The following is a 27,705-nucleotide window of genomic DNA, read 5'->3' on the forward strand; positions in this document are numbered from 1 at the left end:
CACAGAACGGATTGGCCGAATCCTTCATTAAAAGAATCCAGTTGATTGCTCGACCATTACTCATGAGGTCGAAGCTACCAGTATCAGCTTGGGGACATGCGGTATTACATACTGCTGAATTAATACACATAAGGCCATCCAGTGAACATAAATATTCTCCATCCCAATTACTCTCGGGTCATGAGCCAGACGTATCCCATATCAAAACATTTGGATGTTCTGTGTACGTCCCTATTGCACCACCACAGAGAACAAAAATGGGACCTCAAAGGAGGATGGGAATATATGTTGGTTTTGATTCTCCAACCATTATTAAATATCTTGGGCCTACTACTGGAGATTTATTTAAGGCCAGATATGCTGATTGTCATTTTGATGAATCAGAGTACCCAACATTAGGGGGAGAAAATAACAAGTTGGGCAAAGAAATTGTATGGAACCAAACATCCTTATCATGGCAAGATCCTCGGACTCAATCATGTGATTTAGAAGTCCAGAAAATCATTCATATGCAAAAGCTAGCTAATCAATTGCCTGATTTCTTTGCTGACCCGAAAAGAGTGACTAAGTCCTATATACCAGCTTGTAATGCACCAATAAGTATTGATGTCCAGGATGGACACAATCAAGTGGCTACAGAGTCTAAAGCACGTCTTAAGCGTGGTAGACCAATTGGTTCCAAAGATAAAAGACATCGGAAACTAAAGAAAGGTGCAAAAGAAACCGAGGTAATAGATTGTCTAGACAAGGCCGAAATGGCCATGCCTAAGGTACCAACCAATGAGACTCGGGACGCCGAGCCTCGTGGTACTGAAGGTGCTAATGATGAGATCTCAATTAATTATTTAATGTCTGGGACAAGATGGAACCGGAAAGATGTCGACATCAATGATATATTTGCATACCAAGTAGCCCTTGATGTGATGGACTTAGATGAGGATCATGAACCCACGTCTATACTAGAGTGCACTCAAAGATCAGATTGGCTCAAATAGAAAGAAACCATAAACGTGGAGTTAGAATCATTTAAGAAAAGGAATGTCTTTGGATCGATTATCCGGACACCTTATAATGTTAAACCAGTGGGATATAAGTGGGTATTTGTGAGGAAGAGAAATGAACATGGTGAAATTGTAAGATACAAAGCACGGCTTGTAGCACAAGGATTCTCACAAATACCATGCATCGATTATGAAGAGACATACTCCCCTGTGGTGGATGCAACTACATTTCAATTTTTAATAAGTCTGGCCATCAAAGAAAATTTGGATATGCGGTTAATGGATGTTGTAACCGCATACCTTTATGGTCCACTGAATAATGAAATATATATGAGATTACCAGAGGGTGTTGAGCTTAAAGCTAATAAAGGTTCTCGAGAAGAACACTGCATAAGGCTGAACAAATCCTTATATGGACTTAAGCAAAGTGGTCGAATGTGGTATAATCGTTTAAGCGAATACCTTGCCAAAGTTGGCTATAAGAACGACCCTATCAGTCCATGTATCTTTATAAAGAAGTTTGCAAAGGATTTGTTATCATAGCAGTGTATGTTGATGATTTGAACATCATTGGAACCCCTTGGCATTTATGAATTTTTATAAGTTAACCTCCACTTAATTATATACGCAGCTTGGTGAACTGAACTCCCTGTTAGCTATGGAGCGCTCACCACGAGCAATGATGCCTTTAGTAACGCAAGTTTCTACCTTCTTTGTTGGCATAGATGTATCCCATGGTTCCCCTGGACAGTCTGACATACCATCAGTTGCTGCTGTAATATTGATTCTCTTTTCTTATGATGTCATCCATATATAGAGAGTTTAAGTCTAACTCTTATCTATTTCTGGTAACTTGATGTTTTTGTTTTGAAACCATAGGTTGTGGGATCCAGAGAATGGCCACTCATCTCAAAATATAGGGCATGTGTGCGCACACAATCTCGGAAAGTGGAAATGATTGATAATCTCTTCAAACCTGTCACAGACGAGAATGGAAAACTCGTTGATGAAGGAATTTTCTGGTTTGACTACTCTTGTGTTGTGTTCATAGCTTGTGGCAGAGGCTATTGGTCATATTAATGAGAAACTTCATGCGCTTTTCAGGGAGCTCTTGTTCGACTTTTACACAAGCTCGGGGAAGAGGAGACCTGAACACATTATCATTTTCAGGTATATTTACATTTATTAAGGTATCATGTGAAAGTAATATAATACATTTTTGTTAACTCTTGGTTTATTAATGTTTGCATGTAGGGATGGTGTGAGTGAGTATCAGTTCAATCAAGTTCATAACATTGAATTGGATCAGATGATGCAGGTATGGTTATTATGGTTTGTTTATTTAGTGTATGTTGCTGGACATTTATGAACTTGGTTTATTTTCTTGGGTTAGGCATGCAAATTTGTTGAAGAAAATTGGGAACCCAAGTTCACAGTGATCATTGCCCAAAAGAACCACCACACCAAATTCTTCCAGGCTGAAAGCCCTGGCAATGTTCCACCAGATAATGTTCCTCCAGGAACAATAGTTGACAGCAAGATCTGTCACCCACGCAACAATGACTTCTATCTCTGTGCCCATAATGGAATGATTGTAAGTAAATAGCCTCCTTCAAAAGCGCTGCTTATATGAGACAGGCACATGCCTCATTTCTGTTAAAAATCTTCTGCTGGAATCCATTATGAATCTTTTTTATGTATGGAATGAAATTTTTTTTTTATTGATGTTGATGTTTTAGGGAACTACAAGGCCAACACATTACCATGTGCTTTATGATGAGATTGGATTTTCGACAGATGACCTCCAAGAACTTGTTCATTCTCTATCCTATGTGTAAGCATCACAATCTTTGTCAATTTACATTATCTATGTACTGAATTAGTCAGTTAAATCTATAAAATGTTTGGTTGCAGCTACCAGCGGAGCACAACTGCCATCTCTGTAGGTAATTTTTCTGATCAATATCAGTAGATTTTTAGATGATATGGACAATAAACTTGTTTGATGTGAGATTAGAGTTTGGTCTTTATTATTGAGTAATGCATAATATAACACACATCTCAAAGTGTATAAAAAACACTAGTGTTTCAAAAAAAAAAACACATCTCATACACTACAAGAAAACATAATCTTAACGAGGGCGGTTTTCCTCGTTATTTCGTCGTAAAAGAGGCTTTACGACGAAATAGCGAGGAAACGCGTTTGCTCGTTACACGTCCGTCGTAACACATATTTCCTCGCTAATTCGTCGTAACTTAGCGAGGAATATATTTCGTCGTAAAGACGAAGTAGAACGATTCGTCGTAAAGACGTCGCTACAATTCCTCGTAAGGACGTCGCTACAATTCCTCGTAAATAACTCGAAAACAGTTCCTCGTAATCTACACGTAAATACCTTGAAAGATTTTCCTCGCAAAATACACGTAACAAACACGAAATGATTTCCTCGTAAAATGGTCGTAAACATTTCCTCGTTATTTCCTCGTAAATACTTCCTCGTAAAATACTCGTAAACTGTTTCTCGTCATTTCCTCGTAAGATTTCCACGTAAAGAGGTCGTACATTAGCTACGAATTTACTTCGTTTTTATTATTTTACAGAATTTTAAAATATAATAAAAAAATAATTAAAATTATTTAATTTAATAATAAATTAAAATTCAAAATAAAAATAAATTCATATGAAAATATTTTATAAATAAATAAGTTTTGAATTTATATAATACAACAACAAAAAAAACTAAGGGTCGTTCATCGCCCGGTAGAATTCATCACTCCTCCTCGTAACATCCGCCTCGTTATGTACGTCGCCGGATGACTCGCCATGAATGGGATGTTGTTGTCGCATGTTCCTCAACATGGACTCCCATTCCGGATTTGTGGCCGCAATAACGTCTAAGAAGCCCTCGACTCCACCCATACGAGATTTTGTCGCGGTCAACTCGTTACGCAGCTGAGCGGACTCTCTACGCAGCTCCGTGACTTCATCATCCCGTCGCTGACCATAAGACGATGTCGCTCTCGGAACATCGTTGACGGAACCAATACCCAATGTCCGTCCCTTTTTTTTAGGGACAACCTTAAAAACAAAAAATAAATATTGTAAGTAAATATTTAAAGTTAAATTAAATGAATAATTAAAAATTAATTTTTTTGAAAATTTACCTCCTCGTAAATCTTATCCACTTCAAGTGTGGATAAGGTGACGGGTAATCCGTCGGTAGACTGCTGGGTCAGCTGAGTCTGGCGGTCTTCAACCCGAGCAACTACGTCGTTGTAGATTTGCTCGGACTTGCCATCTACAAATACGCCCGCCTTGTTCTTGTGGGTCCTCTCGTAAAGTTCCATAAGAGACGGGAGATGTCCCGTCTCTTTGGCCTAAAAAACAGTTAAGAAAGTTAGAATAAATTAATATAATTATTAAAAAAATTATTTAATAAAATATTTAATTACCATTTCCAAACGGACACCGGCGTGGGGTTTTTGGCCCGTAGTGTGAAGCATCGGCCCGTTCCCGTGCTCATCGACCGTGTTACGGGAGTTAGAGCAAGCCTGGGCGATTCTAATCGAATCAGGAAGGCGCCAATAACGGATGAGGCCATCCCACACGTCCGTGGTGAGCTCAGCGGGTTTGCCACGCTCATACCCCTTCACGATCCAGTCACCCTTCCAGTTGGAGACCGTGTCCAACAAGCGAACTTTCGCTTTCGCGTTAAACTTCTTCCTCACCCTCTCAGTGATCCCCAAAGCCCAATTATATTTTTGCTGTTGGAAAAAATAAATTAACAATTAGTTTTTTAGAAAGTATATATATAAATCATGAAAAAATTAAAAAATATATAATTAATTAATAGAAACTTACAGCGTAAATTTTGAACCACGTCTTTCTGACGTAGTGAGGCGTCTTACTCCAGTTTGGATGTGCCATGGAGAAGTAACCCTTGATCGTGTCGGTTACGTCCGATGCAAGACATCCGTCAACCCCCCACCTGGAAAATACAAATTTAAAATATAAATTATTTTTTAATGTTATAAAAAATATTTAAACGAATTAAAAAAATTAATGCAACATACCACAACGTTCCGTCCGGTCGGTCTGGGTCGATGACTGGTAAACCTTCTCTGCCTGGCAGACTGAGAATGTCCTCTACCGTGTACTGCGAGTAAGGAGCACTCGGAGGCACCATCAGATCAGGATGAATATCAGCGACCATCGGAGGTGCCATCGGAGGAGGCACAGGAGGAGGCATCGGAGGAGGCACATGAGGAGCCGATGGTGCACTAGAAGAAGTAGACCCAGAGACTCTCTGAGTGTACTGAGTCTCGGGGACAGTCTCCTGGCCCGAAGAACTGGGAGCGGAAGAAGAGGCCGGGTCTAAACGACTACCCGGCTCACCGAAGATCTCTCTGTAATGGGCAGTAAGTCTTCCTTTTCGAACCTGGAAAAAAAAATGAAATTTTTAAAATTAACATCAACAATATATTTTCCAACATTATCCACCTAATCAACACTAAATAACATAAAATCCGCAAACCTATCTAAATTCCCTGTACTAACCACCTAATATATCCTAAACTAACCAAATTAGAGAGGAATCAGAGAGGTTTACCATTGCTACGAAATGGAGAGGAAGTAGAGAGGAAGTAGAGAGGAAAGAAAGAGTGAGCGGTCGGGTGTATATATAAGATTACATATCGTCGCAAATTCGTCGTAAATTTACGACGAAATAGCGAGCAGTTACAAAGGCCCGTGTTTTTTTTTACGAGGAAATGGCGAGGAATCACAAAGGCCCGTGTTTTTCTTTACGTGTACGTTACGACGATTTTGCTTACGTGGAATTAACGTGATTTATGTTTAAATCTTTTTACGTGGTCTTTACGACGATTTTATGCTACGTGAAACCCCAAACCCCAAACCCCATATTCCTTATTTTCTACTTCATATATTCCAAACCCCCATCTTTAATTTTCTACTTCATATATTCCAAACCCCATATTTAATTTTAGGTTTCGTCGTTATTTCCTCGTTCTCTTACGTGGACTTTACGACGATTTTATGCTACGTGGACTTTACGACGATTTCATCCTACGTGGACTTTACGACGATTTTATGCTACGTGGACTTTACGACGATTTCATCCTGCGTGGACTTTACGACGATTTCATCCTACGTGGACTTTACGACGATTTGTGCTTACGTGGAATTAACGAGTGTTATGTTTAAATCCCTAGAATCAGAAACCCGAAACCCGAAACCCCAACCCCCAAACCCCAAACCCCATATTCCTTATTTTCTACTTCATATATTCCAAACCCCAACCCCGAAACCCGAAACCCGAAACCCGAAACCCGAAACCCGAAACCCGAAACCCGAAACCCCAAACCCGAAACCCCAAACCCGAAACCCGAAACCCCAAACCCGAAACCCGAAACCCAAATCCCCATCTTTAATTTTCTACTTCATATATTCCAAACCCCCATCTTTAATTTTCTACTTCATATATCCCTAGAACCCCAAACCCCATATTTAATTTTAGGTTTCGTCGTTATTTCCTCGTTGTCTTACGTGGACTTTACGACGATTTAATCCTGCGTGGACTTTACGACGATTTCATCCTACGTGGACTTTACGACGATTTCATCCTGCGTGGACTTTACGACGATTTCATCCTGCGTGGACCTTACGACGATTTTCTGCTTACGTGGAATTAACGAGTGTTATGTTTAAATCCCTAGAATCAGAAACCCGAAACCCGAAACCCGAAACCCCAACCCCCAAACCCCATACCCTAAACCCGAAACCCCAAACCCGAAACCCGAAACCCCAAACCCGAAACCCGAAACCCGAAACCCGAAACCCGAAACCCAAACCCCCATCTTTAATTTTCTACTTCATATATTCCAAACCCCCATCTTTAATTTTCTACTTCATATATCCCTAGAACCCCAAACCCCGAAACCCGAAAGCCCAAACCCGAAACCCAAAACCCAAAACCCGAAACCAAAAACCCGAAACCCCATATTCCTTATTTTCTACTTCATATATTCCAAACTCCATCTTTATTTCCATTCCAAACCACAATATCCCACATTTGCTTATTCATAAAACAAACTCCCAGCATTACCTTATTCATAAAACAAACCCCACATTATCTTATTCATAAAACAAACTCCCTCATCTTATTCATAAAACAAATACATCAATCGGATACATCGACATTCTCGTCATCACTAGAAACATCATCATTTTCATTAAACTCGTCTTCAACAGCTTCGTCTGTGGCATCATCGGTAAGATCTTCGTACTCGTGATTATGCGGATCAATGAGAAGGATGTCATCAATTTCTTGTTCAGGTTCCTCGACTTCATTTATCTGTTCTTCTTGCAATGGTGGTTCTTCTCCACTGATGATTCGTCCTCGAGGTGTAACTTTGATCACTGCTAACCAATTTATACCTGAATCTCTCATCCGAGGGTATGGAAGGAAGCTAACTTGGTCTGCTTGTGAAGCTAAGATGAAAGGCTCGAATTTGTTGTACCTTCGTCCACCGTTGACATCAACTACACCGAATTTGTTAGACCGAACACCTCTGTTGACGACGGGGTCGAACCATTCACATTTGAAGAGGACGCATTTCAGCTTCAGTATCCCTGGAAATTCGACTTCAATAATCTCCGTCAAGATCCCGTAGAAATCTGTTTCCCCTTTCACACATATTCCATAGTTACTGGTCGCCCGCTGTCTACCATAGTCATATGTATGAAAAGTATAGCCTCGTGTGAAATACATCTGTGATGTGGTGACCTTTACAAGTGGAGATTGAATTACTTCGTGTAACCACTTAGGATAATCTGCATCGTCGTCGTCATAATCAACCTGCAAAAATAAAGAGAATGTTAATGAAATACAGATAATGTATGAAAAAAAGTTTTAGTTAATACCTGATTCCGCAACCACTTAATGAAGTGTTGATCTTTCCTTTTGTCTACGTCACTTGTGGATATACCAGGAAATGTTTCTTCGACTTGAGAAACAAATAGGCTGTAAAATCACATTTTATAGGAATGAATCTCTCGCAATTATACAATTAATTATACTTATATGTGTTTCGAAGTGTCAATATATGTTACCTTTCAAAATAACGCATCAATGGATCTTCGCAATTGAGTAGAATATAGGTGTGTGCACTATGAGCGTCTTCTTCACTCGACCACCAAACCTCTTTACACTTCCCACCGAGTCGCCCAATCTGGCTAAAGATGTCTGGAACACCAGCAACTGCATATGTTGGCGCAACACCACCATCATCATATCTTCTTGGAGCTCTTCTCCGTGTACGTACTTTTGACGCAAAGTAGTACGATGTGAAGTGAGAAACTTCTTCCGTCAAACTTCCAGCAATTATAGAACCTTCAACTTTGGCGAGGTTCTTTGCTTTTCCCTTCAAATATTTCATGGCTCGCTCATACTGATACATCCATCCGTAATGTACAGGTCCACGAAGCAATGCCTCATATGGGAGGTGGACAGCTAGATGCTCCATGACGTCAAAAAATCCGGGAGGAAATATCTTCTCCAAGTTGCACAATAAGATGGGAATGTTCTCCTGAAGCTGTTCCACAACTTCTTCTTTAAGAGTGCGTGTGCTCAGATCCCTGAAAAATGCTCCAATGCCTTTTATATTCAAAAAAAAATTAAACACATTGTTAGTCATATATTATTTTGTAAATTATTGTGATATAATACACTACGTACCTGCAAGTGCTTCATGTACGTTTGTTGGAAGTAGCTCCGCAAATGCAAAGGGCAGTAGTCGTTGCATAAATACATGACAATCATGACTCTTCATCCCGGAGAACTTTTGACCCTTTTCAACACATCTAGAGAGATTCGAAACATACCCATCGGGGAACTTCACTTCTGATGCCACCCAGTTGAACAACACCGACTTTTTTTCTGAAGATAATCTGAATATCGGAACGGGAACTTGTCCATTGCTTTTAATATGTAACTCGCTTCTTGAGCAAATATCCGGCAAGTCCAACCTCGATTTTATGTTGTCTTTTGTCTTCCCTGGGACATTCAATATTGTATTCATGATGTTCTCAAAGAAATTCTTCTCTATATGCATCACATCGAGGTTGTGGCGCAGAAGAAGATCCTTCCAATATGGCAACTCCCAAAATATACTCTTCTTGTGCCAGTTGTGATGAACACCGTAAGAATCTGGCATATTACGAGGGACATGCCAATTACCACCCCAACGAACTGTTTCGTTAGCTCCGTAGTAGTCGATTTGCGCTTCAATTTGTTCTCCAGTTAGATATGGAGGAGGAGTGTCTCTCACAACCCTTTTGTGCCTAAACAAATTCTTGTTTCTTCGGTAAGGATGGCCAATGGGAAGAAATCGACGGTGACAATCAAACCAACTTGTCTTCCTACCATTCTTCAGTTGAAACGCATCTGTCGTTCCATTACAATATGGACAAGCTAATCTCCCATGTGTAGTCCATCCAGACAACATCCCATAGGCAGGGAAATCACTTATGGTCCACAAAAGCATCGCTCGCATCGTAAAATTCGTCTTCGTTGAACAGTCATACGTCCTCACCCCTGTTGACCACAAATCCTTCAACTCTTTTATCAGTGGTTGTAGGAAAACATCCAGGGACCTTTTTGGATGGTTCGGACCAGGTATTAATATGGTCAAGAATAGTAACTCCCGTTGCATGCACATCTCCGGTGGCAGGTTGTATGGAGTAAGAAAGACTGGCCACAATGAATATTGTCTCCCTGACATTCCGAACGGACTAAATCCATCTGTGCATAATCCGAGATACACATTCCGGATATTGCTAGCGAAATCTGGATGTACTTTGTTGAAATGTTTCCAGGCTCTTGCATCTGATGGATGAGTCATCTCACCATCCGTCTGAGTATGCTCGGCATGCCATCTCATCTTTCCAGCAGTCTGCTCTGATTGATACAATCTTTTCAATCTGTCTGTAATTGGTAGGTACCACATCCTTTGGTACGGTACCCTATTACGTCCCCGTCCTTGCGGCTTGAATCGTGGCTTCTTGCAGAATCGACATTCTTCTAGCTTCTCATCATCTCCCCAATAGATCATGCAGTTGTCGATGCAAACATCTATCATCTCCGAAGGCAACCCAAGACTATAAACCAGTTTCTGAATCTCATAATAAGAATCAGCAGACACATTGTCTTCCGGCAAATACTCTTTAAACAAGTCCGCCCATTCGTTCATGCAACTTTCAGGTAGATTGTGATCAGTTTTAATATTCATCATTCTAGCAGCTAACGACAATTTAGAGAGACCTTCTCTACAACCACTGTAAAGTGGTTGATTCGCCGCGTTTAACATTTCGTAAAACTTTTTTGCATCTATATTAGGTTCTTCATCTCCATCATGAGCTACGAATGCATCAGCTACCATATCATGAACCCTATCATAATCTACCATCTCCTCTTGCTGGTAACTATGTTCATTATGCAAATGATGATCAACCGGTTCTTTTTCCTGAAAATTGCTATTACTACTACTAGCTTCATTCTGATCATAATTAAAACCTTCTCCATGTTGAAACCAGATATAGTAATTTGCCGTGAAACCTCTATTTATTAAATGCTTCCAAACATTTTCACGGTTTGCCAGTTTCGAATTGTTGCATTTCCGACAAGGACAGAACATCTTACCACTTTCTTGGGCGAGCGGTGTTGAATCTGCTTGATGCATAAATGTCTCCAGACCCGCAAGGTATTCTTTCGTCACTCTCCCGTTAGCATCTCTATGCATATACATCCACTTCCGCAACTCGTAAATATTCCCGGAGCCAGCCATTTTTTTTTCTTTCACGTTTTTTGTTGTTGGTGTGTTTAAAATGATGTTTAAACATCCATATTTATAGGAAAATTCGAATCTGGTAGTTGTAATTTTGCTATGAATTTACGACGAAAATTAATTAGGTGGGCAAAAAAAACGTGTAACACCTATAAAGTTGGTGGATTCAAAAATTTCCTCGCTAAATACACGTAAGCTATTCCCTCGTAAATACCACGCAAAGTTTACGTCGTATTTACGAGGAAATAGTTTTTCCTCGTAAAATACTCGTAAAGTTACATCCACTTTACGACGAAACAGTTTTGTCGTTACGTTACGAGGAAATAACGATGACTTTAGTTTTTCACGTAAATTCGTCGTAAACTCGACGCAAATTTACGAGGATTTTTTTTCCTCGTTAATTTTCGTCGTTAAGCATGTGTTTTCTTGTAGTGATATTCCATTCTTTTTTTTGCAGTTGCGCCTATAATGTATGCTCATTTGGCAGCTGCACAGATGGCAACTGCGATGAAGTTTGAGGACAACTCCGAGACTTCATCAAGCCATGGTGGGATTACAACATCTGAAGCAGTACCTGTCTCTCCCATGCCAAAGCTGAATGTGGATGTTGCAAGCTCTATGTTCTTCTGTTGAAGCATTGACTATTTGACTCTAGATCCCTTTCTGCCTAAGCAACAGAATAATAATCGGTGTTGTGATTTTCGTTTTAAAAAATATTTAGCATCTCGACTCTGCCTTTGTTGGCGTTGGTTAATCTCTGTTTTAATAAATTTGCTATTTATACCTTCAGTTTGCATTTTATCATAGAAAAATAATTATTCTACCAAAATTTAAAGTATGTCCTTTCTTAATGAAACCTACAAAAGTTGTTTATGAAAGGTCATTTATAGTAAAATAATGAAATATTTTGATTTAATATTCCAAAATTCTAAGTATTCTGAATACAAATTTTACCTTTAAGAATTTGTAATATTTCATTTCACTGTAGAATAAGACTGTATGAGTTGCTACATGAACCTGAGAGATGTTATAACCCACGTCCCACCACACAATAATTCTGATAAGAGCACCAGCATTGGAGGTTCGTGGGTGGAGTTCACACGTTTTCCTAAAAAAAAAAATATTGTAATATGCTACAGTAATGATCCTGTCTCGCCACGCTCCTTCCGTATGAACCCGAGTCGTCACTGTACAGTGGGCCCCACGCCACGTGGCGGCCCGCTATTGGTCAATTTATTTTTTTTACTTTTTTTTAAATAATAAAAAAAAAAATTATAAAAAATTCAAATTATGAACCCCAACCGGGGGTTCATTAATGCTGGTGCTCTAAACGTTACTTTCTAATCTAGTAAAGAATTTATAAAAAGAGATATCTTATAAAAATTACTGTAAACTCAAAGCTTAGTGGTTAAATACTTATCTTTTACATTAAAAACGCTCTGGAATTTATGGATTTGAAACAATTATAGCATGTTACACTCTGAGATACAGCAATACAAGGACACATGAAACTATTACTGAAGTGAAATATTACAAAGATTTTTTCCTACATACTATATTAAAGAGTTAGGATTCATATTCAACGTAGCCTGTCCCCAAAACCTTGTAAAGTTTGAAAAAATTCAGAAAAACAAACTATATACCCCTCTATGGTTATAAACCTGAGAAAATGCATATTGAGGGCCTGAGGCTCTAGGTGGTTCGTTGTCTAACATGTCGGCTGCTGGTATCCCCACCGCCACCACCGTCTGATAGTTGTGCCCACACGCTGAGAGACATGGCTCCTCCAATACTGTGGCTGCTTTCTTCGAAGGCAGCCACTGCCTTCAGAAGCTCCGACTGGAGTGACAGACATTCATCCTTCTGCTGTTGGTAACCGTCTGTCTCCAGGACAGCTGTAATATTAAAACACCACAACCAAATTCAAACACAACAGAAGATCGATTATACACTTGATTTTCATAAATAAAATGAAATGAACTGTGTTTATAATCCGATTGGTTTATTACTGATTTAAAAACTGAACCAAATCCAAACCAACATTGCATGAAGCCAAACTGAACTAAACCGAATTACAAATGATTCTATTTGTTTTTCATTTCCACAAGACCAAGAAAACCAAAACACAATAAGCATTACGCAAGATTGTCCAACCCTAATCGCAATATTAGAAGCATACCTGCAAGGTTCTCGGCAGTAAGTTTTAGGCAAACGCTCTTTAGTTCTGTAGCTTTATATATGTGAGCCAATGCTAAGATCTTGGCAACGGACTTTACTGATACGCCTTTGCAGATGTGAGATTCACACAACAGCCTGAGCCTATTCAGGTAATACTTGTCCGCAGCTGCTAAAAGCTTTACAATCAACGTCTCGTATATATCAGGAAGATTTAAGAGGTCAGATGTCTGAGATGTAACAGGCTCTACTTCTTCCGGAAGAGAATCTTTGTATATGAATTGTAGCAAAGCCTGAAAGGAACAGAGCATAAATACAGACATGATCTGAACAAACAAACAAAAACAAGTAAAGAAAAACCACCAATCATGTACCTTAAAAACCTTGGGTTCCAGATCGTTAATCGTGACCTCTGTGCTGTTTGGTTCAAGCTCATTGGAAAATTTAGACTTGAAAAATGGAGATCGAGCAGCCAGAACTAATTTATGAGCTTGAAACTTGTCGCCAGCAATGTTAAAAGTGACATCAGAGCCTTCCATGCTATCCAGTAAAACACCAAAATGTGATCCAAGTTCTGAAACAGGGACGCGAATAGAGTGTAAACGTGGGCGGGCACTGTACCTCGGAGACCACAACTCCAACCTTACAGTTGATTATTAGGCAATCATCTTTGAGAAAGTCAGATGTTTCAAGCAGGACTTTATTTCATAAATAGAATTGCCAAAGTCATAGAACATGGGAAACAAAAGACATAACGCCAAATCAGGAATTCAAAGTGCAAAAACAAAAGCAATATGATATCGAAATCTTCATATTCAGCCACTTGTAAGGAGGTTTGAAGTCTCAAAGTCCTCATGATCATCTTTGTCATGGGCTTGATCATCCTCATGGTCCAGATCATTCTCATCATCATAATGGACCAAATTTGCCTCAGAGTTCTTGCCCTTTATGCTCTCCTGGTAGAGCTTAACAAGGTGTTGGGGAGGTTTGCATTTATTAGCCCAATGATTGGTCATCCCACAACGATAGCAAGCAGATTTGGTCGAGCTCGAGCCATGAGTTTTGAAGTCGGACTTATACCCACGGTTAGCTTGATGACCTCGGCTGTAGCCTCGGCCTCGGCTGCGACCAAGATGGTCTCGTGGTTGAAATCCACGGCCACGTGGTTGAAACCCACGGTTACGACCTTGCCATCTACCATGGCCTCTCATGCGACCATGGTATGACTCTCTTGGAGTCCCATCCTTTGGTTCTACGGCCGCATGTGCCTCAGGCAATGCTTTAGCATCAGGAGGCCTTAGCTCACTGTTCATCATGAGCAACTCATTGTTTTACTCAGCTAGCAACAAACAAGAGATTAAGGCAGCATAAGTGGAGAAACCTTTCTCTCGGTACTGTTGCTGAAGCACAACATTGCTGGTGTGGAATGTGGAGAATGTTTTCTCCAACATATCAGTAATAGTCTCACCACAAAGTTTCAACTTTGAGAATATTTTGAACAAAGCCGAGTTATACTCTTCCACAGACTTATAGTCTTGGATTCTCAGGTTTCTCCAATCATAAAGGGCTTTTGGCAATATCACAGTTTTCTAATGATTAAATCTGGTTTTCAACTCTGTCCAAAGTTCCAGAGGATTCTCAATTGTGAGATACTGGTCTTTGAGACCTTCAGCAAGGTGATGGCAAATGACAACAATTGCCTTGTAATTATCCTTGTCTGATGGCTCAGTGCCTTCAGTGATAGTATCACCAAGGTTTCTGGACCTTAAGAGGATTTTGGTATCAAGCTCCCATTGGAGGTAATTATCTCCGGAGAGATTGAGGGAAGCATATTCAAGGTTGTTGATTTTCGACATCTGAATCAAATATCCATATAAGAGTAAGGATTCATAATATAATTCAGGATTTGAATTTATATGCCAAAGAGATTGATGATTTATTATGCATTTTATTTTCAGAAAATATTTTATATGCATTAAGATAAAATGTTCAAGATATTTGTAAACCAAAGTAGATTTTCAAAATCGGTTAAAACTTGGTTTATAATTTCGAATAAAGCAAATGTACTAAATTTTAAATGGTAACCGATTTTGTCTAACTATATGCAAACAGTGTGAATCATTTAGATGCAAACAACATGAACCACTTCAGACGCACTAGTATCATCATTGCTAAAGCTATGTGAACATGTATGTTTGGTCTCAATTATGTGATACCTATGTCCAGTTTTAACAATATGATAGTTGGATGCATGCAAAAGTCAGTTCATGGATGATTCAAGTTCGATCTAATGATTTACTAAATGATGCTATCAGGTATGCAAATGATCAGTACATAATTTAATCATAGAATCAGGTTCAAGGATGAAACAAGATCAAGTTTTATTTTAACTAGCAAACTATGTGATCAAAATTCAGTATGATATAAAATCGGCTCATGGTTGGTTTAATTAACAACAATATGATCAAATGATTTCAAGCAGATTTTATTCTACCTTATGACATATTAATTTTTCAGTCAAAGATATGCACTTAATAAAATCAAACAAGCATTTATAAAATCGATTATGCATTTATAAAAATCATAAAAGGTTTTTAAAACTTTGATAGTTACAAAACAAATATTAATAGTCAAGGATATGCAATGAATGATTTTAATTTTGATTTTATTGATGGGTTGACTGATTTTTAGGGGATCTGGCCGAAAATGGCACAGCAAATATTTGATGGAGTTTTGTTTTGGCCAGATTATACACTTATGTTTATCACATCTGGTAAAATGGCCAAACAAAAGGGTTGAATCAAAAGGTTTAAGCTTTCTCTAATAATTTTATGATTCATAAGTTTTTATAAACAAGATTCATGTAGATCTTTAGGTATTTTAATAAGTTTATAATTTTTAGAGAAACATAGAACCTTTAGAGAATTTTAAGTTTTATGGATTCAAAATAATTTTAGAATCAAGTTTCATATGGATCATAGAAACAAGATTAATATTTTAAATCCATAGATTGTTTATAAGTTATGGATTCATATAGATCCTAGATTTCCTTCAGATATAATGGTGTTCTTTAGATTTCAAGGTTTTGATTTGTTTACCTTTTTTACCACAAGAATCTGAGAGGACCACCGTGAGAGAGAGGCTGAGAGTTAGCCGGAATTTGAGAGAGAGAGGAGTTTTCCGGCGGAGAGAGAGAGGTGGCCTGGTGGAGAGAAGGCTGAGCGCCGGTGGAGCAAAGGCTGAGCACCGGAGGAGCTGGCCGGAAAGGGGAACGCCGGCGGAGAGAACTAAAAGATTATTATTATTATTTTTTGAGTTTAAGCTTTAGAATTTGATTCTCCCTTGTGTTTGCAGATGCATGATAAGGCTGTGAAACTATATGCTGAACTAGCAGAAACCGCTGTGAATAGCTTCCTGATCTCAAAGGACTCTCCCGTGGTGGAACCAACTAGGATCCACAGCGGGACTGAAGAAAACAAAGGCGCTCTAAGGAAATCACGAGGGGAGGAGGATGAGGATTTTCAGATATTGGAGTATCAAGCGCAGAAAGGCAATGCTGCGGCTATGTACAAGATTGGACTGTTCTACTACTTTGGTCTGCGAGGGTTAAGGCGTGATCACACCAAGGTGTTGCACTGGTTTTCGAAGGCGGTGGAGAAAGGAGAGCCGAGGTCTATGGAGCTAATTTTGTTTCCTCATGTAGTCGTATAATTTTCATTTGTATCTCTATTTTCGTTACATGTTCTATTAAATTTGAAATTTTCAGGCATAAAGTTAAATGCAATAAACATTGTTTCAGTCGGTCGCCTCCTCTGCCTCTGGGATTCGCATAACATCAAAAAGAATGATGAATTTATGGGAATCAGCCTCCTCTTACTAGATGAACAGGTATCGACATCTTCTCTTTCTCTGGAATAATATATTCAATCTCTGTCTAATCAATACTCAATAATCGGTTAACAACTTCACGCTCAATACTGTGATCAACCTTAGAACTCCCTGTATAGCTTTAAATTAACGTTTGCATATGAAAATTCAACTAAATCTACTTATATTACGTATTGATTCGCTGAACAATTCATCCACTTCCAGATGTAGTTGGCCAAATCCTTTCCGTTCAAGGCTCTGATCTGAACAACTCTGCAGCAACAACTCGACTTGCCGTCCGTTTCCTCACTGACCCGTAAGCAATGAATTCATCTTTAAATAGTTTTGATCCTTATCTCATTTAGCTCTTTCTTTCAAATAATTCTGTTATGGTGTAATGGAATGGAATTCACCACGGTGAATCCAACAATATTTGGAGGTATGGTTATCTACTTTAAAGAATAAAATATGTTCATAGTTATATTTTCCTGCCAAAAAAGTATTTTTCATACTTATATATTATATTTTACTTAATAACATCATCTAAGAAACACTTGGGCTTACGCAGGTAATCTCTATGACTCTATCTAAACTCAACACCAGCAACAAAATTTTACTTTGACAACACCATTCATGCTACCAAAGAGTTTACAAACAGGTAAATCAAGTCTTACCAGCCATATTAAGATCATGTCTTGGCCACGCTTAAATGTGCTAATCTTTCCCACATACTGCCTTCACTACAACTCATATTTCAATATCTGTTAATCTTTTCGAAACATACTTCCTCCATGCAGCTTTGTGGTGCTGCAGCGGAGGTCTTTCCCGACTTGATACCATGGAAGGAAGAAAAAAAAAGAGTTCGTATCAATTGGAGAACTTCACACGTTCATTGCCAACTCCAGTGAACAGGTAAAACTCACGCTTTCAACAATCTTTAGTACTCCTATGTGGCTTCAAAATAGTAACAAGTAATGTTAGGACTTTTCTCCCCATGAAGACAGAAGAAGCTGATTTTCTCTGTAAGGGTCAGATTGTGGGAGTCGTCCAGCAAAATGGCTTGTCGTTTGTATCTTGCACAGGTTGCAACATGAAGCTCGCAAAATCTCTCTGGTGCAACAGATGTGTTTCTCCTAATGCACCGGGGTCATCGGGTATGTACTGTTCTTCCCGATCCATATTTAAAGGAACACCCTAATTTGAATATATGTGCACGTTTGACGTACTCTCTCTGCTGTTCTGTTTGATGACGGAAAGGAAAGTGCAACTTTTGTTGTCTTTGACAGGGAGATGATCAAACTCATCAAAAAATAGGCAAAGTCTGGCTCCTGCGTAGATACGTTTTAACTTCTTAGATTGGTTTTAAAAAATTTTCCCTTACTCTAAATGCCCCCACAAACGCCAAGCCTACTACAGATTAGTGGCAGTGGGAGGAATGGAGCTACCAAAATGCCTTGAGGAGCTAGCTGGTAATGGATACCTTTTCAGCTACGTGTAACTCCATATAATTTCACCTCCAACCACCACACATTCACCGTTTCGGCCATTAGTGACAACCTCTTCTTTTACCCTCAGGTAGAGGTGTGATAATCTACGTTTCACACTCTTTGTTCTGATTTAATGTCCCACTGTTTTGTAGAGTGGCACAGCAACAAAGCTCCAGTCGTGGATCTCAAATCTGGACAACCAACAGCATTTGCCAGCTCCGCTGGTGATGCGGCGAAGATAGCACTAGGAAATGATGGAGCAAATCAGCCAGGTTCTGCAGACTGCAGGCAACGACAAAACCCGCAAACGCCCACGTGAGTGATAGTATCAAGGCTATCAAACCGTCAACTCCACTTAGCTTTTGTCTCATTTTAATTTATTATATCCATATATTTTCCCTACTTTGAACTTTGGTTCTTTGGATTTTCTGAAAATTTCTCTTAAAGAATTAAATAATTAAAGTAACGTTGACGTGTCTTTGATTGTCCGTAGCTTTATGAATGTTCAGCTCTGATGTCAACATTGCATTAACGTAGGTACCTGTTAACAAGCATGTTGTGTTGCTAATATATCTATGATGAACAACCAAAGAGGTCAACGATTCACAGTAATAATACTAAAACCATACTCAATAGATGTATATTACTGTCGTAACCCTAATTTGTTCTTCACCCACCTTTCGACTTCCACCTTTTCCATTTCTCTTCTCTCCAAATCTGTTTCGACGAGTAATTTCAAAACTAATCAAACAATGTAGTGAATTAGTACTGGTGGTCAAAATACCATTCAAAATATTTAAACTAGTTCGTAAAAATATATACTACTCCAAGATTCAAACGGAAATGGAAAAAATACAAAAATCACATCATACCATATATAAGATCAAAATAGGTGACATGAGAATAAAATAACAACAAGATAATATATAGTGTAATAAGATAAAAACTGAAAAGTCAGATATACAAACCGCGCATAGCATCATTAACAAAAATAATATAACAACAGTTGAATCCAATAACATCAACCATAACCCTTCTTTAAAAATGGAAACTTCTGATATATACATATAACTAGAAATTAGCATTGCAAGTTTAATTCAACTTAATAATATTATAGGAAAAAATCTGGGCGTAGCCCGGACAAACCCTCTAGTAATAGGAAAAATAAAAACTTTAAGCAAAAGATCTTACGAGCCTTAATTTTCTTAAACTGATAAAAAAAAATCCCTACATTCTCTCCGATCACTATCACCACGTTCGTTCAAAGGGAAGTCATGCCATCTATATATTTTTTTTTTTTGAAACACAAACTTTCATTAAAACTCAAATTCAAAGACTACAAAGCCAAAAGGGAATTAAACATCCTCTTGGAGACAATTCGTGAACTACAATAGCAAATAGAATCAAGCATGATAAATCTTCAGTTGACAGCGAATTCAATACCAAGATTGAATGCGTCGATAAAGCTTGCATGACAAAGTCGGACAGCAGAGAAATAGTCACAAGTGACGTTGAGAGACAGTCCTCACCAACGAGAAAAACCGAAGTAGTCTCGATTGCACCTTCAGGCCCCGTACAGACCGCTCCACAAGGTAACAAACCGGTGAGTAAACTGAAATTAAAGCTCGGAAAAGAATCCGAGGTATTTTCTCCATTCATAGAAAGGAGACATGGTAGTGAAGTACTCTCCACAACAGAGGAAGAGGTGAGAGTTGTGCGCCGACAACATGATCTTAGTAGTTTTTGATGGCTCAGGGCTGGACGCCGGAGTGGATTCCCACCTACATCGGACGCTAGAGTAACAGACGCCGGAGTGGATTCCCATCTATATATAACTGTTTTATTTTCTATATAATTTCAGTCAACTAATTGCTTCTTTTATTTGCTCTTTTTCTCTCTTCTATTCATAGGTTCGTCTACTTCATCGCTTATGAATGTAGCAACAGAAGATTGATACATGTTTCTCTTCTCAACTTGATACTTTTTTCTTTGCATGATTCACACTAATGATGTCAACTGAGTTTCCTCAGCTAAATTATTCAAATAGAAAATCAAGTATTGTCAACAACAATTGAGGTAATAATAAGTATATAGGACTCTGTTATATAAAGGATTTTAAGCGCTAGATAATAACTACTTTCTTTCACAAATGAAAAGAGGATTGAGTATTTACGATTCTGTTTTTCTTCATTGGCTTTTTCTTAGGAAGACAAAGAGTAGGAAACCATTTGTGATGACATAGAATAGGAAACCATTTTATCAAGCAAATCACAAATGGTTTCCTACTCTATGCCATAAAACAAACACAAAACTTTCAAAATAAAATCCACCTACCTTTTTAAATCAATTACTTCCTAATTAAGCGTGATCGTAATAAAGAGTGTATTAAACATGTTCATGGGTTTGGAGTGAAAAATATATTAAGAGGATAATAAAGGGTACTGTATTATGTTCAAGATACAAGAAGTTGAACATTAATATCCTTTATACACTTACAAAACAAATCATACCGCATTGTTCAATCATTCTTTGTTACTCAACTCATCTTGAGCTCTTAGTTGACCTTCTTTTTTATTTATTCGAATTTATTGTACACGTTTCTACGAAAAAAATGCCAAGACATAAAACCAGAACAATAAAATAAAGAAAGTCAAATAATAAGAAACTCTTATCCATACTTGCTTCAAACAATCTTGGTGGGATGACAAACATGTAGGAGCGGAGAAGAAATACAGTAGAGATAAAAGTGGTATATATTAATATATATACATATATATATATATAACTGGAGGTTGATACATTGTCTTAGAAAGCTTTGAATCTACTTGAGTATTTTAAATCCTGGTTGGAGGGTTTGCTAGAGCTCCCCTATGGGGGTTAGTGACCCAATCATCCAGCGCTTCATGCTGTAAGTTCATTACATATAGTTGATCATGCTGATTGTCCTACAAGTCATCTCGTAAGCGTTCTTGTTAATCTTCTTGGTTCTGGAAATCTTCAATAGTCTCTTGATTACCCTCCTCTTTGGTTCCATTATGGTTTTTGCCTTTGTAATTCGAATTTGTAATAGATTATGTAAGCTCATTTACAGTGTTCTTGAGCTCTTTAAGCTTCCCGTTGGTCTAGCCGTGCTGTTTCACTTATGCTGCATGTTTCTTCGTGGAGCTCAAGTATTTCTTGTCCTTTATATGTCCATGTTCATAAATTTGCATGTTTTAAATGTATAATTGTATTTGGTTTCGGATTAATCATTGGTACTGATAAGACCTATAGCAAGTTCTAAAAACAGTAAAATCATATTTATTTTTACATGGCATTGTATTCTAAACAGTAAATATTTTACGTTTTTTATAACTGTAAAAAACTGAAGCATTAAACATCATTTTCAAATAGCAGTTGACTTAGACAACACTTTTTAGTCAATCTCTTTTAAATGATAAGAAGAGGGACGAACGTAGTTAGTTGGGGGCAAGTAAAGACTAAGAGGCCGACTCTCTTCACCAAGTCTAAAACATCTCCGTATATCCTCCTAATTAAAAGGATTGATTTTTAATGTCTGAATGATATGGTTTTTAATCGTTTACTCACGTCGTGTAATTTATCATTTTGAAAAGTAGTGATCATTTCAAATTTACAACAATAACTACATGTTACAGGTTACATATATAGTGTTATCCGTACGCAACGAGTTGATTTGTTCATTGCGGTTTCTACACCATTTGGCACCAAGTAAATGTCCTTAAATGCAATGAATCTAAATCATCTCTTGATGAAGCCGACAATAGAATCAGTGAACATCAACATATTAGATAACAATGCAAATTATAATAACCAACATTTTCATTCAACATTGCAAAATTCAAATCAGAATCCTCTGTTTGATTGGTTCAACCATCCTCAGTCAAAAGGAAACATATGAATAACCATCGGAAAAATACAAAGCATAAAACCAAGAAGGCTCTGTTTTTATCGTTTTTCATTTTATTAGACGAAACAACAATCGCTACTAGCTTAGACGACGCGGGTAACTGCAGCATGGATAGCGTCAACGAGGTGAGGCACCGTCTTCGTACTGAGACCTGCCATGCTTATTCTCCTGCAATACACAATATCATTCTTCTCAATTTCAACCTCAGGATCTTCATGAACTTAAACATACTGGTTACACCATATATAAGATCATTTCTATTTTCCTTTGTTTAATACAACTGTAATTTCAATAGCAAATAATTGCTTTATATGAACTTCTACGCAACTATGTTGGGTCACATACCTAAAAGAACATGATGAAAGTATGAAACGTGGACTATCTTTTGAACTATGTGATTATTACTGCTTAAACTAAGCTTGTTTAATATAGCTAGAGAACAGAATACTGATGGTTCTAGGCGTTGTAGAAACTAAACTCTACCATATGCCTAAGAAAATTTGAAAATCCTAAGAAAATTTGAAAATAAAGATAACTATATAAGTTGGCCTCACCCGTCAGATGTCATGTAAATGTGATACTCTTTGGTCATGAAGGCAACTTGCTCCTTGTTCAATCCGGTAAAAGTAAACATGCCAATCTGTTTGATAATGTGACTCCAATCACCAGGTGTTCCTGCAAGCCAGACAACGTCTCATGCGCAAGAGCTTATAAAATAGGCACCACTAAAGATGGAATAAAAGAGAGAAGACAAGCATTAAAAATGAACCTTTGGCTTGTAGAGCTTCAAATAACTGTTGGCGCATGCTAATTATGCGGTCAGCCATTCCTTTCAGCTCGATGGTCCAGTCGTTGTACATATCGCTGTCAAGATGTAAACAAAGAATGTTTAGAAACGTGGAGCAGATTCTAAATCCAAAAAGAGATTCATTACAAGCTTGATAACACAAATGAAATTTTAGTGATTATGCATGATTCCACAGAGAATGATACTTGGCACAACCATATCTACATATAATAGACTATCAAACTACTGCGTATGGTAGAAACGGTAGAGATATCTCTAAAAAAATTATCACGCAAGCTTCCATTCTAGTAAATATTTCTGCACATAATCATCTAAACGTAAGTGTACTTCTACTTCATTAACTCAGATTTAAAGGTCCCTTGCCCAACCAAAAATATTTGAAAGTGGGTAAATTGATGCTCCCCTTACAGGATAAACATATACCTGCTTTTCAGAATGGTGGCAACAATTGATGCTCCATGAATAGGTGGGCTCGAATACATGGGACGCACAACAAGTTTCACCTGGCTCTCAACCTTACTAGCCACATCAGCCGACTTGCACACCTTTACATTAGGTAAAAAAAAATATTAGATGCGGTTTTCGAAAGACTGTATTCGTGTAATATACAAAAACCACTATGTGAGGATAAACAGCAAGCCCATAGAAAGTGCTTCTAACAATAATGCAGATGGATACAAGGATAGAATCAAAGATGAAACTGAGACGTTTGGTTCCTTACAATGCTAAGGGCACCAACACGCTCCCCATAAAGTCCCATATTTTTGGCATAACTTTGAGCTATCAAGCATTCACCGCCATCAGCAACAAACGTACGGACAGAGTGTGCGTCTGTGTCAAGGCTACCACTAGCAAAACCCTGCAATTGTGAAAGGAAAATTAAGAGTTAGGCTTCTCTTTTTATACATGATACATCAGATCAAATTCACACATAAAGTATACTTGGTTTAATTTGTTTGTAAGCAACCATTGAATAAAACAACAAAGCAAAGACTTATTGTATGAGTTACCTGATATGCACTATCAAAAAAGGGCAGTAAGCTCTTGGATCTTATTAGTTGTCGAATCTTTTCCCACTGTTCGGAGGTTGGGTCAACTCCAGTGGGATTGTGTGCACATGCATGAAGTAAGACAATAGCTCCAGATGGTGCAGCGCCAAGATCCTCGAGCAAACCTGTTGATTTATTTATTTGCAACAATGGTCAAGTCTATATATCAAATGTCGTTTTATGAAATGTTTTGACAGAATGCAATCTGGAGATCTATTTTCTTAATCAAAATCTAAACGTCAGATTTCAAGAGTATGATCAGTACACAGAGAGTAACTTTCATTTGGGGTAAGTCAAGTGGATAGATCCATTGAGGCATCAAGCAATTATCATGAAAAAGACAAACTAAATTAAGGTCAGTGTAGCAACCGGGAAGTCGAAAGACAAAACTCATGGAATAATAAAAAACCAACCTTGGAAGTCAAGCCCACGGGTTGCAGGATCATAGTAACGGTAGTACTCCACAGACAAGCCTGCCAAGTTGAAAACTTTGGGATGGTTTCCCCAAGTCGGTTTTGGAATGAAAATGACACACTGAAAAAACGACTACCCCAGTTAGCAACAGTTGTGTTGATTATCTGATTCAACGACCATCAAAAACAAACAAAAAAGGGAGACATTTTTACTTGGTGGTAGTGTTTCTTGAGAAACTCAGCCCCAACTCTCAAAGAACCAGTACCAGACAAGCACTGGATCGTAGCAACTCTACTCTCTTGAATCGCAGGACTGCCAATCAAAACATGATCATATATGGGACAAAAGCTACAAACAAAGACAGAGCAAAACCACATATTAAACATTGAAAGGCCATATGAGATTACCTATCAGCACCCAAGATGAGCTTGGCGCTAAGTTTGTTGAAATCAGCGAGTCCAGCAATGGGAATATACTCCTTGACACGGGACCTTAAGAGAGGAATAGAGACAAATGTGTAGTCAAGTCATTAGCCAAAAAAAAAAAAAAGAATCACACGAGGAGTTTTAGTAACAATGTTGGAATAACTCACGGATCGTTGACAAGCTGTTGCTCTGCTCTTCGCACCACGTCGAGAACAAGGGGCTTCCCTTCCTTTTGAAGATCCAAGTTAAAAAAAAAAAAAACAAACAAACAAATCAAAACCTAAGCTTACAAAATAGCTAATCGAAATATTGCAACTATAAAGATGCTTAGAAAGTAGGCAGAGGAAACAACCTCAGTTCGATAGGCGCCAACACCCAAATTGAGCTTAGCTGGGCTTGGATCATTGTTGTAAGCAACTGTTACCTGTTTTCCACAAACAAAAAAATAAAAAAATCAAAATCAAAACGTTAAACATCAAATCATTGGTCGAATCAGTTATCTATCAACGAGTAATATGCCTTCGCAGTAACCGATACGGATCTTATCGTAAAAGCCAAGATGGATCTAGAGAGAGAGAGAGAGAGAGACGTACACCGAGAATAGGATCTTCGGGAGCACGATCGACGTTGGAGAAGACGGAGTCCATTAGAGCAAGGATCGCAGTGGAGAGATCGGATGAATAGAGAGAGAGAGAGTTGAGTTTTTATTGAAGCGTCGCCTTTCTCTTCTTTTTTAAAAGAGTGTGTGTATCAAAAAATAAATTAGCTGTGGGCTGAATGAATGAATAATGTGACTCTCGCAACCGTCTCTCTGTGGGCGCAGCAGTCAGTTTATTCGTAACTTTTCCGGAGAACTCCTTGTCCGCCAAGTCCACAATTTTCTTATTTCTTTCTTACATGGTGTTAATTATTAAATAAATATTCTTAACTTCCATATTTTTAAGTAAACACTATAGTATATGTTTTTGTTAAATGATTTCAAATCTATAATTATTACTATCTTACTAAATTTTCTTCCTCATTTCTTCTTTTCTTTCCTTCTTTTAACTTTTCTGAATATTCGTCTGTTGATTTTCCGGTTTTTTTCTATTATGTTATAGTTTGTAACTTTGAGGTTAATTGTTTGTGGTTTTTACATTAATTTTTGGGTTTTGTTTTTTTTTAAATCCATTTTGCATTCAATCAAGATTTTGAAAGAATAAATTTCTTAAAATGTAGGGATACAAGTTTTTGCAAATAACTATTTTTTTTAACTTAAAAACCAAAAACCAACTTTTCATGTTTTTTTTTCATCCTATACGGTGGTTTTCAATTTTTAAAAATTGTTTTTATTATATTTATATTTTAATGTAAGAAAACAAGAAAAATGATAATCACTATAAACAAATAAAGTTTAGTAAGATTCATTTGCTTATCATTGGTACTATTTATTAAATCTGTGATATATATTCTTTTAATATTTTTTATTTTTTTAAACAAGATATTAACTTCTAAGTTAATTTTTTTTTTAAATATCAGACCAAAAAATCATTAGTCAAATTTTTGAAAAACAAAAAGATAATAAAATTTAAATTTAATAATAAAAAAAATATAATTTTATACGGTTTCTCAAACTTATAAAAAATACATTTAAACCAGTGTTTTTAAAACCGGACCGACCCGATGGTTGGACCGGGTTCGACCATGAACCGGTTATATAGCCGGGTTGGTCTAGTAATTGGTTCGACCATGAACCGGCCACATAGCCGGATTATATTTCAAAGATATTAAACCAATAAAAACCACTAAAACTATCAAAAATCTATAAATCATCCATATAAACAAGAAACTAATTTATATTTATAATATTTTATGTTCAAAATTGATTAATATTTTAACTATGCATCATTTTTACTAATATTACTTTTATATTTACATACTAAAAAAATATTAAACCATATTATTGAACCAGGTTTAACCCGGTCGAACCATATTGAACCGTGACCCAAAATATTTTTGGTTCACCTTCCGGTCCGGTTTTAAAAGCACTGATTTAAACTTTATTTAGTATGTTTAAATAATCTAACTATTGATATTTTTGTTTAAAATATTTGAATTATATAATATTTTAAAAATATTAATAATTTTTATTTTATTTTTACTTTTTAATTATGTATGGCATTTTTGAACTGCATTAATTGTGTATTCTCATATATATATATGAATTGTGGTTCGTCTATTTAGTTTGCATTATTTAATTTTAAAAATAAATTTATTAAATAAATAAATGTATTTTTAAGTGGAAATATTTTGTATAATTTTTGTTTTCATAGAAAGTAATATTTTTATTATTAATTTTTTTTTTTTTTTTTATAACCCTGGTATCCGGAGCTTCGAGAGGATCCGACTAGCGCCAATGACTGTCCACCGGAGCTTAGCCGGGGAGCCCGCCGAGGCATCCAGGAAAGTTGGTGATCACCCCATGTAAATCCCACCAGTGGCCAGACGTTAGCAGGCTTCTCCGTTTTGGGCCCGAAGGTCTCTCAAGATAATCACCTCCCAGCGGCACTCGAACCCATGATTTCCCAAGTTGAGTTTAACCACTGGACCACTAACAATTAATTAATAAAATGTAGTAAAATTATTAAACAAAGTATGTATAACTTATGTTTAAACATAGAATTAAATTTTTAAGTTTATGTTTAAAC

General features: G+C 37.4%; 1 protein-coding gene, 3 long non-coding RNA genes and 1 pseudogene across 5 annotated transcripts; 3 read left to right on the forward strand and 2 right to left on the reverse strand.

Annotated features, from left to right (window-relative positions):
- Positions 1-1,483: 1,483 nt before the first annotated feature.
- Positions 1,484-2,776, forward strand: LOC106363476. The gene is made up of 3 exons (XR_007328317.1): positions 1,484-1,776; positions 1,881-2,595; positions 2,741-2,776. It is a non-coding gene; the product is annotated as an uncharacterized LOC106363476 (long non-coding RNA).
- On the forward strand, positions 2,776-12,093 carry LOC125592380. The gene is made up of 3 exons (XR_007328318.1): positions 2,776-2,835; positions 2,916-2,947; positions 11,323-12,093. It is a non-coding gene; the product is annotated as an uncharacterized LOC125592380 (long non-coding RNA).
- Positions 12,094-12,275: 182 nt separating this feature from the next.
- On the reverse strand, positions 12,276-14,056 carry LOC106363477 (annotated as a pseudogene).
- Positions 14,057-16,212: 2,156 nt separating this feature from the next.
- On the forward strand, positions 16,213-20,036 carry LOC106430207. Of its 2 annotated transcripts, XR_007328320.1 has the most exons (4): positions 16,213-16,928; positions 17,133-17,223; positions 17,476-17,565; positions 17,705-20,036. It is a non-coding gene; the product is annotated as an uncharacterized LOC106430207 (long non-coding RNA). The 2 variants fall into 2 exon arrangements; XR_007328319.1 differs by lacking the exons at positions 16,213-16,928; positions 17,133-17,223 and adding an exon at positions 17,272-17,346.
- Positions 20,037-22,216: 2,180 nt separating this feature from the next.
- LOC106367866 (aspartate aminotransferase, cytoplasmic isozyme 1) lies at positions 22,217-25,869 on the reverse strand. Its single transcript, XM_013807727.3, has 12 exons — positions 25,612-25,869; positions 25,371-25,442; positions 25,186-25,247; positions 25,001-25,084; positions 24,806-24,905; positions 24,593-24,713; positions 24,141-24,304; positions 23,852-23,989; positions 23,554-23,675; positions 23,092-23,186; positions 22,877-22,997; positions 22,217-22,490 (listed from the first exon to the last, which is right to left on the reverse strand). Exons 1-12 carry the CDS (start codon positions 25,663-25,665, stop codon positions 22,406-22,408), a joined length of 1,218 nt encoding a protein of 405 aa, XP_013663181.1. The 5' UTR covers positions 25,666-25,869; the 3' UTR covers positions 22,217-22,405.
- Positions 25,870-27,705: the final 1,836 nt, after the last annotated feature.

Source organism: Brassica napus, chromosome C9, assembly GCF_020379485.1.
Source record: "Brassica napus cultivar Da-Ae chromosome C9, Da-Ae, whole genome shotgun sequence".
NCBI classification, from domain to species: Eukaryota; Viridiplantae; Streptophyta; class Magnoliopsida; order Brassicales; family Brassicaceae; genus Brassica; species Brassica napus.

Coding starts and splice junctions, on each gene's coding strand:
- LOC106367866 (XM_013807727.3), bottom strand. CDS start 25,665: ATGGACTCCGTCTTCTCCAACGTCGATCGTGCTCCCGAAGATCCTATT. Junction 25,085..25,185: donor CAACAGCTTGTCAACGATCC/GTGAGTTATTCC, acceptor TCCTCTCTTAAG/GTCCCGTGTCAAGGAGTATA. Junction 23,676..23,851: donor GTGTTGGTGCCCTTAGCATT/GTAAGGAACCAA, acceptor CCTAATGTAAAG/GTGTGCAAGTCGGCTGATGT.